At 37.2% G+C, this 18,686-nt stretch overlaps 1 protein-coding gene across 3 annotated transcripts in view; it reads left to right on the plus strand.

The window, feature by feature from the left end:
• PSEN1 (presenilin 1) overlaps positions 1 to 17,693 on the plus strand; it is a 31,360-nt gene extending 13,667 nt beyond the window's left edge. For all 3 annotated transcript variants that reach the window (XM_026671083.2, XM_026671082.2, XM_087951630.1), the window contains 5 exons: positions 3,890 to 3,988; positions 5,236 to 5,322; positions 9,046 to 9,219; positions 13,430 to 13,548; positions 15,251 to 17,693. In XM_026671083.2, the coding sequence (XP_026526868.1) occupies positions 3,890 to 3,988; positions 5,236 to 5,322; positions 9,046 to 9,219; positions 13,430 to 13,548; positions 15,251 to 15,406 (635 nt within the window). In that variant the 3' untranslated portion in view covers positions 15,407 to 17,693. The remainder of the gene's footprint in view (positions 1 to 3,889; positions 3,989 to 5,235; positions 5,323 to 9,045; positions 9,220 to 13,429; positions 13,549 to 15,250) is intronic.
• The last annotated feature ends 993 nt before the right edge of the window (positions 17,694 to 18,686 follow it).

Below are 18,686 nucleotides of genomic sequence, written 5' to 3' on the forward strand. Positions count from 1 at the left end.
TAGCTGGTGTTCTTTTTATGTTTGGGATGCCAGGTTATTTTAATGATTTGGAAGTCATATTATAAATCTGGATCACACCTTCAAGTTTTGCAGTGGAAACTTTCACAACATGGGTGCTTGGGTTCTCTCAATCTCGTGTAAACGGAGAGGGAGTCTGTAGGAGAGGGAGTCTAGGTCAGGGGTCGCCAACCTTTTGGACCTCAGGGACCACCAAACTCATAATTTTAAATCCCGCAGACCACTAATATGAATTTTGACTGACGGTGGCTTGCTGACATTGGTGGGAAAGTCAGTCCCATATTCCAGAGCTGCAGTAGTCCAGTGGCCCTTTGGTCATCCCGGAGCAGTTGCTCCTCCATCCAGGTGCACCGGCCTGCCATAGACTGGAGGAACTGCTCCAAGATGACCAAAGGGCCAGTCCTTTGACTACTGCAGCTCTAGAACATGGGACCAACTTTCCCACCAACGTCAGCAAGCCACCCCGGGGTGGATTTCCCTCCCCCACCATTGATCTTACCTTTCAGTTGTAGTTCGTGTGGCTCTACTCAAGGTAAGGTTTGCACTCATCCAAAGGGTTGGGACCAGCAGGTGGGCGGGACATGTGGGCAGTCAGCTTGTGTTCCCATGCAGCCTGGATTAATTGCTTTGCAGGGGACATTTCTCTGAGGACCATCAAAATTTTCTCATGGACCACTAGTGGTCCCCGGCCCACTGGTTGGCGACCACTGGTCTAGGTGAAACAGAACAGAAATTACTTCAGGAAATACATATAATTCCTAACCATTGAAGATGGGATTGCCTTTCAGTTTTGTTACTTCAACTTTCACAAACTCTTGCCACTGGCTAAAATTTACTATCAGTTAGCATTCATTGCTCTTTGGGATGGCCAAACATGAGAGCAGAGCCTGGCCTGTATGGCCTTGCTAAACTGAAGCAATTTTAGTTATCCATTGAGGAATAGGACTGGGATTTTTTTTCTAACAAAGGCTGTGTCAGTTGAGTTATGCAGAAAGGACCCATGCATTGTCAAATTTAGAAATCTGTTGCAAATGCTATTGTATCATCTAGGAACATCCTTTGTCAAAGTGTACTTTCTGCCAAATGTCCTTCAGCCATAGAAGTTTCTTACCAGTTTTCAGTGGAGATAGAAAACATGTCTGGGAAAGATATTCTGCTGAATGACTACCATTAGGGATGGGACTTGTTATATTTGAGCACATGCTCCCTTTTACCACATTATTTGCTAATGTTATTCTTTCTAGAAAAAAGTTATTGATTACAGCAGAATCCTGGATTCCTTTTTTATTTTAAAAGGGAACACTCTTTTTTTCTATGTAATATGAAAAGCAATATTAAAAGATGAGTGTTATCTCTTGTCTCCCTCTTATATTTGATTATTACCTGAAAATTCCTCTTTCCTTCCCTCCCACAACTTTTAGCCTCTCACCTTGGCACGCAGCTCCTTGCTCCTTTTCTCCCAGAGTATTCTCTACAGTCTTTTTTCAGGATAAAATGCTAACTCTCCAGGGACAGATTTTGGTTAATTGGTCTTTGCATTCTATCCAGGGCACGTGATTCTCCCTTAAGCAACTGTAGATTCCATGTTAGAGATGAATGAATGTTGATCTGGGCTGAGAGTTGATATATTGATTCAGTGCATATAGTTATAAAGCATAGTGGCTACACATCGTCTTCAAAGGCCACAGTCTTTTACTCGGGAGCTTTTGGGGTTCCCATATACATTTGGCTGAACGGTGTAGGAAATTAGCTGGCTGTTAAGTTGCTCTTATTCTGGAGGAAAAAAAGTCCTCAACTTTGAAAATGATAGAAATCGAGGTAACTGCTGCAATATTGAAATGTAAAAGGAAACATATTTAGAGCATCAAAATACTCAAATAAACAAAATATAATGAGGTGTGCATTTAGAATTAAAGATTGCAACCCAATCTGTTAGATTAAACAAAAATCTTTTTAATGTGTATGTTCATTTGTTTTCCTGTTTACCAGCATCATAGTATTTTTTTAAAAAAAGAAAAATATTGCTTACACACTTTTATGTTTTAAATTTTGTAAGTACCAAAGATTTTTCACAGTGTAAAACAGCTCTAGTTTTTGAAGTATTCTTTTTCTTTCATACACACAAACAAACAAACACAACAGTTTGATTTTCAAGTGGGAACAAGCAGTTTGGCAGCATTTTAAGTTATGCAGACAAACAAGTTTGAAATACCATATACTTTTCCCCAAGCTGTAAGGAATCCAAATTAACTTGCAAAAACATTCTTCTTCTTCTGTTCAGAAACGTGCCATCAAATTACAGTGATTTAAAATACTGTACTATCTTACAATTCCTTATCATTATACAAGTATAGTTCATGTATATTGTAAGTTTAGTAACTTTACTGACTGTTAACTTCTATGGTTACAACAATTATCAACTGAGTCTATGTAAACCTTAAAGGAAAAAAATGTATTTGGCAAGAGAAGGGTTTTTCCAAACTGGAGAAACACAGGAATTTCAAACTATTGATTTTTTCCTGAGTATGAAAATGAAGTTAAGCACCTAATAGGTGTCTATGCCTCATAACATGATGTGACTCTGTAGCTGGGTACTGTTTCTTTTAAATAAAATAAAGATGCTGTTTTAATCACTAATATTTGAGCTAAATCTAAGGCCTGCCCTAGTGTTCAGATGAGTTTTCAAGTCTGAAGAAAACTGTTGCAGCATTGGGTGAGGCAGGGCAGGAATGGATTTAACCCCAGAGGCCCCAATAAAATGGAGAATTGCCATGACTTAACTAACTTCCTTATAGAGCCTTGTGATAAGATGCCAAGGATATCTGAGCACCTTGTCTCCATAGAGTTTGGTGGACAACAATGGAATTGGAAAATTGCTTTAACAAACAAGTAATTCTGCTATTTTTTCAAGCAAGGAAAGCTTGTCCTTTTCATAATAAGACTATATACAAATGTGATTGCTACAATTTGGCTTAAAATCTGGAGTGGGACCAATCCCTGCTACATACTTAATTTTAAATTAAAAAAAAAGCTATTGTATAGGAAAAGTTATCCTTCCCACAAAGAGTTGATAGATGTTTGTTGCTGTTTAGGTATGCCTTGAATGACAACTAGTAGCATATAAAGTTACATGTAAGTTGTTGGTATGTTTATATATACATAAATGAGATATAGAGATTGAGGATGATTTCATTCAGAGGTGGTCTGTTTCATAAAGTCATACCTAATGCATCCCAAAATATTACATGGCTGTATGAATTTTACTCCAGAAAGCATATAGGGGGAATCAGAAACTGCTTCCCCTTCTATCTAATTGATAGAAGCTTCTGGTAGACTAAACAAATTTCTGCCATGAGAAAGATATCAATTAGATATCACGCTTTAATTATAAAAGTAAATACGGAATTCAGACAGGCTGTTTTCTTCTATATCCTTTATTTTCTTCTCTGAATGTCACTGTGCTAAGTCTTATCCTTCCAATTTTTAAAATGTCTTGTTTTGTTTTTTATTTTTGTTGTTTTTTCCCCATTGGTTTGGTTTCAGTCCTTATCCTGGTAGCACAGTAGCAATGAATTCAGGATTAAGAGTAATAATGACTGCGTTTCTGAATCAAAAGATTTATTGTAGCATGTATCTTTATGATTTTTTTAATTATTAACTATTCTAAAAATGTGGGGCATATCACAGGTTGGGCGATTAAATAGATTGAACCAAACAATATTTTTCTGTTAGTCTTTTATCATTATACAAAATATTGTATGAAAGTCCCACTAAGCAGTTCTAATTTATTACATTCATATTACTGTTTCTTTCTAACCACGGAGGACCCATTTTTCCAGTTTTAAAAAAATAATCTCAATATCTCTTTCAGATCTGATTGCAGTATTGTCTCCCAGAGGGCCTCTCCGTATGCTAGTAGAAACAGCTCAAGAAAGAAATGAAACTTTGTTCCCAGCACTCATTTACTCATGTAAGAACGGATTATCTGATGCCTGTTTTGAACTGAGGGAAAACAATTTATCTAATTTTCTATTAAGAAATGAAATGTTAGATCCTGTGTGTCACAGTTCCCTTTCATAGGAAAACAGGTCTTTTGTTGTGTGCTCAAAAGTTCAAAACTATGGGCTGGAGAAGATGATCCAATTAGTAGTTTTTTCCTTTGACTACAGAAGCAAAAATGAGATACAGCAAAAATGTAGTGTTTACGTATAACAAACTAATGACACATTTTCCCATTGTGGTGACTTTGCAGTTAAGCAGAAATTAAGCAATACACTGTACTTTTAAAGGTTTGCTATTTAAAAAGGGGAAAAATCATCCTACATGATCCCAAATGGTTTGACTATTTCAGGGATTTTGATTGGTTTTATGGTACAGTGTATCAACTGATCCTTCAGTGAAATGAGGCCATGACAGAACTACCAAGATTAAAGAAGAGTACCTGTTTAGCTGGGTGCACATATTGAAAAATATATTTTTCTAGGGTATAATATCTGTTGGGTCTGCTGTCATTTAATTATGCATTCATGGTAATTAAAAATTACCATAAATAACTGTTTTACAAAGGTATAATGCAATACTTATTTTTCAGGCAGTATGTATTCATTCGTTACAGTGGTATCTCAGTACCCATCGTTAATTGAATCCAGGAGGGCATCATGAGTACCTAAAACAATGAGTATCAAACAAATTTTTCCCATTAGGAATAATGTAATGAGTCACAAGACAGCCAGCACTGAGTTCTAGTTCGTGAATTGAGTACCAAACAAACGATAAATGCTGGGACAAAATTTTCATGTCAAAATATGTTGAGTACCAAATTTGATGAGTTTCAAAGCAGCCGAGTACCAAGGTACCATTGTATTAAGATTGTCTTTCGATTTAATAACAATGAGCACAAAGCACAAATAGAAAAAAGAAGGTTTGCTATTGTCTTCCATTTTAACAACATCTTAGAGGAATTCATTGCAAGGGTCACTGCAGTTTTCTGTGTGTACAACACAACAGAACATTGCTAAAATACTTAAAATGTATGTATGTATGTATGTATGTATGTATGTATGTGTGTGTGTGTATATATATATATATATATATATATATATATATATATATATATATATATATATATATATATATATATATATATATATATAAAATGATAATGTGGTGAAATAGCATATAGCAGCAATAAATCAGAGGTCTTCTTTTTTCCATTAGCAACAATGATATGGCTAGTAAATATGGCTGAACAAGATCCTGAAGTCCAGAAGGGAGCTTCTAAAAATGCCACTTGCAATCAGCAAGGTGAGATTTGATTTTTTTTTAATCTTTGTGAAGTCGTGTGAGAAATGCAGAATAAGAATTGTCAAGCAGTTTCATGTTTCTTAAATTTCCAGAAGGGCTTTACTATTTAAATACTGAACTTGTGTCTGTCAATGAAGAATAAACAGCGCACACTACTTTGAATCCCTCTGCCAGAAAAAATGTTTCCTTATCATTTGTCCTGAGATAGTTTTACTTCCACTCACCTCCAGGAATCCTTGTAAAAAGTGAGGGGAGGGAATTCTGCAAGTTATGCCTCAATTCCTTTTTAAAAAATCTACAGAGGCATTTAACAGCAATAGCACTTAGACTTATATACCGCTTCACAGTGCTTTGCAGCCCTCTCTAAGGGGTTTATAGAGTCAGTGTATTACCCCCAACAATCTGGGTCCTTATTTTACCAACCTCGGAAGGATGGAAGTCAACCTTGAGCCTGGTGAGAATCAAATAATAAATAAATCATAAAAAATAAGTAACATTTAGAAAAGTCATCTTTTACAAATCTTGAAGAATGGGGAGAAAAATCTACTTCTCTACTACACATTATGAAATATATTTAACTGAGTACAATAAACACACTCCTAACGAGGTAGCAAGCACGAAAGAAAAATATGGATTTGTTCTCTGATAATATCTGGCCAGGAAGAAGATGCAAAACACTTTACAGATAGTTCTGGGTTAGTGACGGTAAATTGGGACTGGAAACTCCATTACTAAGTCATAGAGCACAATGTCATGTGACCACACCAATTTATGACGACAGCTCTGTCAGTTCCAGTTATAGTGATATAGTGGTGAATTCAACATGGTTGTGAAGCACAAGATATGGTTGCCATTTATGACCTCCTGGCAGCTTTCCCATTGACTTTGCTTGTTGGAATCAAGCCATGAAGGTCTCAAATAGGAATGACATGACTATGGGATGCTGCCACATTTATAATTGCAAACCTTTTGCCAAGTGCCTAAATCACAATTACATGACTGAAAATACTACAATGGACTCAGTTACTGGCTGTTGCTCTCCTCATTCAATGTCATCATAACTTTGAACAATTGCTGAACAAATAGTCATTAACCTGTACATTTTTCCTTCTGTTTCCTGGCTGAAAAAAAGATTTACCTATTTAGATTGTTGCCAACTAACAGCTACCAATATTTTTGTCTGTCTTTCCTTCCATATAGATCTTACTTACTTGAAAACAAATGAGTTTGTGGGAATAGAACTAACAGTTTGTGATATTTTCAGCTTTCTGATAACCAGAATGATTGGATTTTATAGTGATAAAAAACCGATAGACCTCGGATACTGGACCTCAGTTCCATCATTGTCAACCAACATGGGCATTGATCAGAGATCATGGAAAATGTCCAACATTTGGAAGGCCCTAAGTGCCCCATTTCTGAGCTAGTAAAATGAAATTGTGTGTCAGTTGGGCACCCACATATATTTATTTAATAAATAAATTAAAAAGTCCGAAATTGTAGATTTCAAGAGAAACAGAAGGGCAGATTTTAGTAAGACTGAAAGAAATTCCTCATGAATACATGTAGGTTCTTTTTCCTTGACTCACAGTGAGTGTCAAGCCAAATCCATGCATTTTTCCTGGCAAGATTTTCAGAAATGGTTTGCCATTGCCTGATTCTTGGGACTGAAAGAGATTACTGGCCCAAATTTGACCACTTCGTTTTGTACCTAAATCAGGTCTTTAACTCATAGTTTCCTGCTTTCTGGGCTGGTGTCTTAAATCAATATACCAAATTGGCTTTCAGGTATGTTCTTAAATTTATTCTATGTTAAATTAAAAATGGTACATTTTTCTAGATTTTCTCATTGGTGTATGTACACTGGAAAGTACTGTTCTATTATATTAAAGGGTACTTTTATTTCCACAGAATTGTGCATCAAATGGAAGTACAAATTTGAAGAGCATCTTATTTTTTTAAGCAAAATAATTAGTTCCTTAGGTATACATATTTAGTCCTGAGAGCTCTTTTATTGCTCTTGCAAGTTTCTCAGCATTTAGAACTATTTGTAATTTAGAAAGCCATATGAACCGAGCTAGAAATAATAGGGGGATAATAACATTCTATATTTGCCTCCAGAGCAGGGATCCTATGTACATACCATCAGTCTATTGTACTGGTCCATTCACCTAAAGTTCTAGTTACGTTTGTTTCCTTAGCTCACTTGAATTCTATCAGATGGCTTTTCAGTATCAGAATACGATCAAATACCAGGCAGAATGAGTAGGCTATCCTCAGGCATCCACTCTTAAAAGGCTAGCGGTTTGATAACTATTTAATTGATTGGGATATTTTCACTGCCAGCAAGAAAACAATGTACTAGTAGCATTTTCAGTAAACGGACCGTCATTAGATTCTTAGCATACATGTTGGTTGGAGCTAGTGGAAATTATAATCCAATACAACTGGAGCACGATGGGCAATTTGCTGCTGTATAGCTTAACTTGCAGAGGTGTGTGGTAAATAGTATTTGCTTTTCCAACTGAGGCAACAATGCCTTTGGCATGGTGCTAAATGCTTATAATGTATGTCACTGTCCAGTTTTACTTCATTTGTTAAAACTGATTTGCAACTATTTTCTTTTCAAATCTATTTGCATTGAAGATCACTGTACCTATAAAAAAATAAAGTACAGGTAGTCATCGACTTAAAACAGTTTGTTCAGTGACCATTCAAATTTACAACGACACTGAAAAACGTGACTTATTACCATTTTTCACACGACTGTTGCCGCATCTCCATGATCGCATGATCCAAATGTAGACGCTTGACAACTGACTCATATTTATGACGGTTGCAGTGTCCCGGGTCCTACCTTCTGCAAGCTTCTGACAAGCAAAGTCAATGGTCAGATTCACTTAAAAACCATGTTACTAAATTAACTTACTGAAGTGGTTCACGTAACAATTGTGGCAAGAAAGATCGTAAAATGGGGCAAAATTCACTTAACAAATGTCTCACCTAGCAGCAGAAATTTTGGGTTCAATTGTGATCATAAGTCAAGGATTGCGTGTATGTGCAAACATTTGTGAGCCCTGTCAGCTCTCCTAGCACAGGGCTGCCATTCCGGGGGGCGGGGGTGCATGATCGCTAATTACCTTATTGGGAGAGCCATGGCGGTGGAATAGCACCAAACAGCTAATCGGCACTGATGGGTGGAAGAACGAAGACGGCGCATGTGCGGGCATCGGAAAGGTGCTGTGTTTGAATCTGCTTAGCCGGCATTTCCCTTCTTGGGCAACAATTCACTGGGTGTGGTGGTGGTGGAGTTTCGAGGGGGTGTATTAGGTTTGGGGGAGCACAGCGTTTCTCTTATATGGATCAAATTACCAGGTGTGGTGGAGGTGGAGCTGTACCGGAGCTTTATTGGTGGCAGGCAATGCTCAGCAAGTAGATCTGACTTTATTCGTGCTTTGTTGCTGGTCAGTTCGTGCCGTGTTTCCGCAGAAGAGATAAAGCATTGGAAAAAACAAAGTGTGCTGTTCTTTATTTTTGGCGGAATAGCAGAACCTGACAACATTACGATTTGGATGCACCCTAACTTATGTTTCATTTGTGTAGTACTTGGTTTTTATTAGCTGAGTGGCAACCTTTTTTCCCACCTATCAACTATCATGTAACCTAATGATGTATTTGAATGATGATCACAACAATGTAGTAGAAATGTCCTGTGTATTTCAGTTGCAGTGAATCAAAATCAGAATGCAGGTCCTGAGGCAGATGATGGAGGTTTCAACCCAGAATGGGAGCAGCAACGAGACCGCAGGATTGGGCCAATTCAGTCAACCCATGAAACACGAGCAGCAATTCAGGCTCTTCCCACTAATTCCCTAGCAAGCGAGGATCCAGAAGAGAGTAAGTAACATGTATAAATAAATATAAATCAGTTTTTCCAGGCAACACAGAAATTTACTGCTGATTTAGAACTGGGGATGACAACCTTTTAGTTGCTAAAATACATTACTTAATACTTTGGGGCTGCAAAGGGCACAAGGCCACGTAGGCAGAGGTTGGATATTTTTAGGTAGTTTTGAAGAGATTGGCTTTTCTTTGAAAAGGCCTGTCTTTGAACTTCAGCTATAATTTTCATGTTGCCCATCTCAGAATAGGAGTAAGCTGTATTCTCAAGTAATCACAGTCAGAGAGAGAGAGAGACTCAAGGGTTTTAGAAGGGAAAATTGGGCCACAGGTTACCTATCTCATCTTTAAAATGCAATTTTCTGACCATTATAGAAGCAGCAGCCCGTGTTATTTTTAACTTTTGCTGTAGCACTCTTGCTATGTTATGTTCCCAAAACACCTTATTTAAGTCACTCTTAAAATGAATTGAAAACTTCTCTTCGTGAATGATAGGATAGCAAGCATTTCTTGAGAGTTTGCTTTATGAAATTCAGCCAACGTTACATGAGTAAATTTCTTGGGAACGTGTTTTAGCAGGTTTGTGTGGATGCCTGAAGATTTCAGGGAAATAAGAAATTTAGTTGTCTTGGCCCTTCTATTTTTCTGGTGTAAAGAAACCAAGAAGTCCAAACCAAACTATTTAAATGTTCTGTTCAAGGAATGAGAATAAAGTTAAAATGCTTCATTTACTCATATAACCACAAAAAGAAAGTACTCTTTAGTCCCACGTGTGAGTAATCCATCTGTAATAGTTTCTCCTGGAAACCATATCAAATCTTGGAATAAATGTTGTCCCTCTCCCCATTGATATGAAAACTGACCTCCATAATGCATGCTGTTTGTAACAATCTAATAGAAAGTATGGGTCTATTTGTTAATCAAAAACTGTTGTGAATGCGGAATGATATGTGTAATTATTTTCAGACTGACAGAAAATATGTTAATTTTAATGATCCCTTGCGACTTTGTAGCCAGAATTCCTCTTAATAATGAGGTATTTTAATAGAAGTAACATAAGCTGCATTTTGGCAAGCCTAAACAGATCTCTGCCATCGTGTTCCCAAGAGGACTGCTGTTGCTTTACCTGGGTTCCTTTTAATCACTGATGAAGATATTTAGATATTTTTTCTGTCTTCATAAAGCTTATGCTAAGTTTTAATTTTATGGAATTCATTGCTCTGGTCTCTTGAAAAAGAACAGATTGATAGTTTATATTTTCTGCATCATAATTATATCTATTTTTGGTTCATTTGTTCATATCTTTGTTCTGCCAAAGATGCTTATGACCGTGACAAAGTTGCTGGGAAATGTGTTCCACGCAACCTTCAATTTCCCTTTTCAGATGGATATTCTTTGTACAAAGGATGTGCAAACTACTCTATGCCCAAACCGTAATAAAAATCCAAGATTGAACATTTCCTTTTTCAGAATATATGCAGATTTAGGTGGTGGCAGGGAATGGAACAAAGGAAAGGAAGGCGTTAGGGAAGTTAAGTGGCAGACAGGCTAATAAGATACGCTGCACAGCAGTGAGGAGCAGCAGGTGGATGGAATTTGCCATGCCAAAATCATGTCCTCATTGATTAGACCTTGGAGTGAGGGACAAAAGGACATAAACCAGTCCATTTGGCAATGGTAACAGATCAAGGGAGATTCAATACTGAATGTACCTCTTGTTCCCTTAATCCTTGACCAGATGAAATCTGTTGTCAGTCTTAAAATGAGAGTTTCCTCTTTGGAAGACACAAAGGTCTAGAGCAAATAAGCTTTACATAGAACGGATGCTATCAATGTAGAAGGCAGATATCCTATTTTGGCTGACAGTGATCTTCTCTTCCAAGCAGTTGCCATCAGAGACCTTTGCTCCAGTACTCATTCTGGCATGAACTACATTATTACATGCTACCAAGAAAATGTGTTTCTGTGAAATCTAGGCTCTAGACCAGGAGTCTTCAAACTTCACAGCTTTAAGACTTGAGGACTTCAACTCCCAGAATTCCTTCTCCAGTCATGTTAGCTCAGGAATTCTGGGAGTTGAAGTCCACAAGTCTTAAACGTGCCAAGTTTGAAGACCCTTGCTCTAGACTGAGATTCTAAAACAACTGTAGCATTGCTATGTATAATTTGTGGGTTTTTTTTCCTTATTAGAAATCTAAAACTTAATTTCAGCACTCTGATGAGAGCTCAAGAAGATTGCTTACAGGAAACCTGTTCTGTACCGGTTGTCTTAAGGGCACTAAGAACTTCTCAGTATGGAATATATTCAATGAGTATCATTCTGAGAAGAGCTGGCTTAGTTCAGTTCTAGTAAATATCAGACAAGTATACTAGAACTGCAATAGATCTGATAGTTTTTTTGTTGTCATGCATGGCTTCGCTTTTCAAAATGACTTGAGAAGCTGATTTTTTTTCCCCATGGAAAGATACAGGTCTTGGCACATGTTGCCTTGTTTACTCAAGATTTAATCTTTAGAATTGTGATACTCCTTTTCTGCAATCTTTCTTGTATAGTTTAGTTCTGTCAGAGGCAATGCCTATAATACTTTTGCTCTGGACAGTCTTTCTGGTTCTGATTGCATAATTTGAAGGACACCAGTGTAACCTCTTGCTTTCACACTTGCTTTGGCATTATTGTGGTCATCACACACTTAGGCTGATGGCTTTTCATTTCCACAATCATGTACCCTTTTTCTTTCTACCTTGGAGGTGATTATTATGCACCAGTAAATTTTCATAATCAATCAAGGATGTACTATAGAATTCCAAACATTATGATAGCGCTTAAGAATTTAGGATGAAAATCAAGATCCCTTCTGTTTTATGTTAATCAAGTGTTTACTTCTAAGTGCTGCCAAGTTGTTCATTATCACATAAAGGCAATAGATCAGTTAGAAACCTGTAAACATAGGTTTAATTATAAAAATGCACTCAGTAGACACATATATCTTAAAACATAATAAGAATCTTAAAACATAATAATCAGAGACATTGAGGCAGGTACATGCTGTTACACGTGACAAGCTATCATTTTGAGCACCAAGTGCAATTTACCAATTTTTTTTTCTCTCTATGTAGAAAAACAAGTTGTTTTTTTCACTATAAAGTTGTAATAAATAAAAAACAGTCTGAAATGGCTTTGCGTGCCATTTCATTGGCTTTAACACAGACTAATTTCCTTGATAACAGCATTCTAAAGGGCAAAAAGATTAAGAGGAATCTTGTAGGCAGTATTTAGAAGCGTATTAGGTGTTTTGTGTAATAAAGAGGAAAGGCAATAATAGCAGGATCTGTCCAATATAGTTGCATTCTCTGCTTCTGAGCAACAGCAGGGAGGAGATAGGTTGCAGTTCCTGGACTGTTTCTCCATTTGAGTTCAATAATCATCAACGGGATGCTGGAGCCAGCTCATAGTGGGTGGTGAGAAACAATTGTTAAATTTTCAGGAATTCTGGATGCTGCTTGAAGCAAAGCTGAGCTGTGATGCCTGATGGGCAAACCAGTTGTTTTGTGATTAGTGATATGGGGGTGGCACTGGAGCTGGCAGAGCCAGTTCTTAAACACGTACTGGCACACAACTAGTTAGCACCATATTCCTACCATAGTCCGTTGTCCTCGACAATTGAATCTCAGCTTCTTAAGGCAAAATATGAAAATAAGCTTTTTGCCAACAGTGTGCATTGCTTCTTCCTTCACAAATTGAGCAAATAAATCAGCAACCTTCTGTTTAACTAGACTGGAGCCTCTTAACTTCATACTGAAACTTAGTCATAGCTTGAATTCTGTTTAATTTTATTTTCCAGACAAGACAAAACTATATGCTCAACTAAAAGCTTTCTTTTTTCTTTTTGTGGCTATGGAAACAGCAAAGGGGTTTCATAGCAAAAAGGTTTGTTTATATCTTAGTTTACTTTCCAGTTTATTTTTCTTCATTAATCCATTTGAAATTTGGTAGCTAAACATATTTCTTGAGTTTTGTTCAGATACAAACATGCAGAGAACATCTCTAATTGAGCTGACAGCAACAACAACGAAATAGTATCACACTTTTAAATGTTCCATTTCTTCTTGGTCTTAGTAAATGCACTGTGACTAAAGATAAGTTGCTGCATACAATGGTTTTAATTTCTAACCGGCAGAGGTTTTTTTTTTACCCCCCCTTTGGCAGGAGGAGTTAAGCTTGGCTTAGGAGATTTCATATTCTACAGTGTTCTAGTTGGCAAAGCTTCAGCAACAGCCAGTGGAGACTGGAACACAACTTTAGCCTGTTTTGTAGCCATTTTAATTGTGAGTATATTTCCCCTTCCCTTTTTTTAATTGATGCCATAATTAGTTAAATTATGTAATAATGCTCTTTCTTAGGAATTGTTTAAATGTGTCAACTAGACAACTTCCGGGGTTTTTTTCTTGCAGGTTTTTCTTTCTGGTTGTTGTTTTTTTTTAATAAATTACACATTATTTCCAGCATGGATATACGATAATTCCTCTCATCCCACTGAAATTTGATAGATGGCTGATAGTTTCTGTATTTCATCTCCACTTTCACAAGAAAAAGGGAAGTAAAATCCTTGTCAGTTCTGACTAGAAAAATACCATTCTCTCATAAGAGGTTGTAGAAAAAGTTCAGCCTCTCAGAGAAGCATCCGTCTAGAGAGATGTCTAGTTGCTGGGCTGGAATGTTGCCCAGACTTGAAAGTGAAAATTGGAACTCTAACTCAGAGAAGGAGGGGTGAGAGAAAGAAAGCTTTTAAAAAGCAAGGTCGCCAGAACTGACCTATGTGCAATCTTTCAGGCTGATCACCCTACAAGGCCTCCCAGTGGGGCAGAATTGTAGAAACTGGAACAGTGTACCTGATGCTCAGAGTTGGTCATAAGCTTTTTTAATATTGTCAGGTGCTTCTGTCTTGAAAGATTTTAGGGAATAACAAGTTTGGACAGGGTTTTTTTTTAATATGCCATTCTTGCTATTCTGGCTTGATAATGATGTTTTCCTAATAAAAGAAGCCATAAAAAACTAGACACATCAGCGGTGTAGGATATGTAGGTTCCAAGGGAAAGGCACAAGTGTTTTCAGTTGCAGACATCATTTGCTTAAGAGGACGGACACTGGTAGCTAAATTCTGTGTGTTTGGAATTGCCAAATTATTTTCTATAAAAATAGAATTTCGTAGAAGGAGCTTAATATTCTGCATGGACCAGTATTGTCCGAAATTACTAAAACTCTTGCTTCCATGATAGACTATTCTACTCTTAATGAAAATGTGGCTACTAGTTGTCTGCTTACAGCAGAAATGTCTACATACGGTGTGGTAAAAGAAGTCACAATGCTAGGTATGATTTAAACCCTCTGTCTTTTTAATATGAGTTGTATATACGTCACACCCACATCTGTTCCTGCCATCTTGACATACATGCAGATGACCCCCTGGCTTACAGTATGAAAGAAACTGAGCATCCATTTTTATAAAATGCTTGATGAGTTGCTCCTGATGTTTAGAGGCGAGAGTCTTTTCTATTCCATTATCTATGGAATTTCTACAATGAATTGGACATCTGTCTCATTGCTTGAAAAAATGGTTTTCTACCCACTAAAGCAGAGGTCTCCAAACTTGGCAACTTTAAGACTTGTGGACTTCAACTCCCAGAATTCTCCAGCCAGCATAGCTGGGGACCCTGTACTAAAGACTCCTGTCTCTCTCTCCAAATCCCTTATAAACAGGCTCTGCTATTCAGCACAGTGACAGAGGTGACAGAGTGGGAATGTGGTTAAAAAAAATCTGCCTCATCGCCATTTTGAATGACAATTTAACCATCTTGATTTTCCCACCTAGTTTATGAACAATCCTTGTTGGCAGTTAGTTTATTTCTGAAGGACAACCAGGGTAGATTGCTGTCTCTGGAAACAGGCTACTATCTAATACTTTGAGATGAGAGCTCTTCCATATAACTTATGTGTTGTTGTTTTTTCTCTCTCTTTTTTTATCCCCAGGGCCTGTGCCTTACCCTCTTGCTACTTGCCATTTTTAAGAAGGCCTTACCAGCTCTTCCAATTTCTATCACATTTGGGCTAGTTTTCTATTTTGCCACAGATAACTTGGTGCAGCCTTTTATGGACGAATTAGCTTCCCATCAGTTTTATATCTAGCACCTTTTCAGCTGACCCACCTGCAGACATTTTATTGAATTTAGCAAATACAGGCGGGAGAAACTACCTTCCCCTCATTTCCTAAAACAGCTGCTATGCTGGGCATTAGTGGATTCTTCTTTGTAAAAATGGCCTCTTCACCGGCGGGTTTTCTGCCATTCGGCTGCAGTCAGTTGCATCTTTTTTCAAAGAACAGTCTGTAGAAAAGATGCCGTTGCTCTCATCAGCAGCCGAGATTGCTCAGCCTGGGGTTCCACCTTGCACCAACCAAGAACATTGAGGATTCATCCACTGTTAAGGGGTATGATGATTTATCAAGCTGAACTGTCTGATAAGTGAGGGTGACTCCATAACAGAAAACTATCAGTGCTTGTTAGCCTGAGGCCACTTAGAGAAGAGCAACAGGGAGGGAAGAATGTTATCTTGTTTAAAGGGGAAAAAATATCAAGCAAATAATAGTCTTTCACTTTTGTGTTAGGTTTTTTCTTTCTTTCTTTCCAATTCTAATTGTCATACTTGCAGAACAGCCTATATCTATCCTCCTTGCCAGATCAGCACAGAACACACACACAGATTCTTCTGCCAATTTTTTGGGGGGGAATTTGGGGTACAGTAGGCATATCCTGGGATCCTTTGTGTAAAAACAAAGTATCCTTTCTTATTAAGCTATGTAATCTATTTCCTAGTATTTCACCTTCCTTAAAGTATGCTGAATATCCTTTCAGCTTTTAAGTGAGTTTTATAATTTATTCCAACGAAGAGGTGAGAAACTAAAAACCATCAAACAGCAACAGAACATTGCAATGAAATCTTGTTGTTGTTTTTTTAAAAAAAAAACAAAAAAACAAAGCCCGACTTCATCTTTTGTTCTGAAACTTTTTTTTATAAATCCTTGGGACCATTTTATTTTTTTAAAATGTGTATATGCATGCATGTTGCAATATAAAATTATAAAGATACATACTATTAACTGTCTCCCTCCCAGACTGCAATGGAGCCATCTGTGTGGGAACGAAAAACACATCTCCAATGAACATACATAGGGAATTGTCAAATAGGTTCTATAATTATTAGAAGGTAGCTTAGCCTTGCTCATAAAATCATTCAGAAAAAATTGTGGGGTGGGGGAGGCGGCATGGGAGTAACTTAATTTTACTGTGCAATACATGTATTCTCTGTTCAAAATACCATTCCATTCTGTTGATTTTCCCCCTTCACTCAAACACCCCAAAACAACCCATCAGCATTCGGGTGCTTCCCTTGAAACCCCATTGCCTTTCTTTACTCAATACATGTTGAAAATGTCATGTTTTAGGCTTCAGAGGAAATTGGAGCATTTCTATGTATCTGCCTAGCTTGTCCTAAATCACTGAATTGCATCCAGCTACCTATTACATTCAGTCAGTAAAATGAAATTTACACACACACACACACACACACACACACACACACACACACAGTTACTATTTTGTTTGTACTGATACTTACTTGAGCATCTTTCTTTGGTTTGTGAAACTGGGATTGTAAATATAAGACTACCAAAGAAGACTGCCAAAGTCTGGTACGACTGCTAAGCTCATCCAAGCACCGTTCTTGGCATCACAAGTCTGCAGTGCAACTGCTGATACTTTTATCGCAGAGATCATTTGAGTCCTGATCACCCTACAGGTTGCTCGTTGTCCACCCATCATCTAACACCTCAGTCAGCCATTTTAGAAGTCCATATAAGCTTTCCGTGAATTTCAAAGAGCTTTTGAAAACATAATTAACATAGGAGTCTCCGCTGACTTATTGAGCCATTTTTAGGTCCTAATTCTGAAGATGTCAAGAAACTGGCCATTTCCCCAATTTAAAGTCTTCTTTGTGTCTTGGGGAGTTCTAGAATATTGCCTGGGAATTTTACTAACTCTATTTCCAATGCTTTTGGAAGGAATCAGGTAGATTGAGGCATCCGTAGATTTCAACAACAGCATAGACTGCAAACACAGCTCCTGTGATAGAATACTTCTTTGTGCAAACTGTTCCTTATATTTAGGAAAGTAGTAATTTAGGGCAGAATTGCCTCTTCTGGGAATATTCATTTCAGTGAAGAAATGGAGTGTTCTGCCCTACAGGTCTACACACATCATCTCAAATGTTGCAGATGTGAGCTCACTATCTCTTTGAGAACTGAATCATTGTCATACAGAATCTAAAATATGGGCATTTGTCTGCTTTACCCAAAATTGCAAGGACCAGTGGATCTTAAGGAACATAATCAACTCTAATACAATGCAAACAGGTTCAGGGGGGGAAAAGCATGCTTATTGCAAGATGTTAGACTAGACTCAAAAGCAACCAGCTTGGACATTTAGCAAGTATCAACTTGGTTACAAATAATTATGACTCCATTTTAAGCTTCCCGGAAATCACTTGAACTCTAGGTGGCAATAGTTTGGCCACATTTAGACATCAGTACCTTCTGAAAAGCCACTCTGTAGGCAGATGCTGTTTTGATCAGGCCCATAAGAGTTGCCTTAAGAATCCCTTAATATAGGATAACTTTGGTTACCATCAAATTGACTCTGATGGTTATGGGACTGTTTAACAGAAGCTTGCAAGTCAAAAAGTTTAAAAAAAATTATAACATGAAAGTGAAATTCTTGTACTTTTTTTTTCCATTGGGCTTTAGAGAGATTGTAAATGAAAGCTAAGTTACTATCTATAGCAAAATTGGAAATGTCCTATTTTTCACTAATGTTTGATATACGATCAGTGTGGTGTATTCAAATGCTAGTAATTATCTAACTTCTAAGGGCTGTAATCTGAAAAAGCAGAATATTTTAGTATAGAGCAAAATTTGGGTGTCTTCACAAGGGATGTTCCAGCTGAGATTCTATTGTACATATTGCTGATGCAGCAAGAGGAACAGTACAATACATTAGGGAAAGAGTTTTAGGATGAAGACAGATCACTTTTATTAATAAATTACTTTTGCAGTGATGCATAAAGATCATCAATGAGACCATAGCACATGAACCTGTACAGAGGTGTGATTTTGTCTAGTAATATTACTCGTTTACAAGTAAGAATAGTGAAAATGCAATAGAATTGGATTTTTAGTCCTTTTTATTTTGTTTTTCAGACACTGGTTTGTTGATTATATAAAATGAATGTGAATAAGCTTTTTAAAAACATCTTTTCAAGATATAATTTTGACAAGTTGTTGCTATTTTCCTTGTATTTATCAGTTATTAATAAATAACGCATGAATCCAATGTCTCTTTTATTCATTGTGCTG

This window comes from Notechis scutatus, chromosome 1, assembly GCF_049901735.1.
Source record: "Notechis scutatus isolate UNSWTSFEM ecotype Mainland chromosome 1, rNotScu1.2, whole genome shotgun sequence".
Lineage (NCBI taxonomy): Eukaryota > Metazoa > Chordata > Lepidosauria > Squamata > Elapidae > Notechis > Notechis scutatus.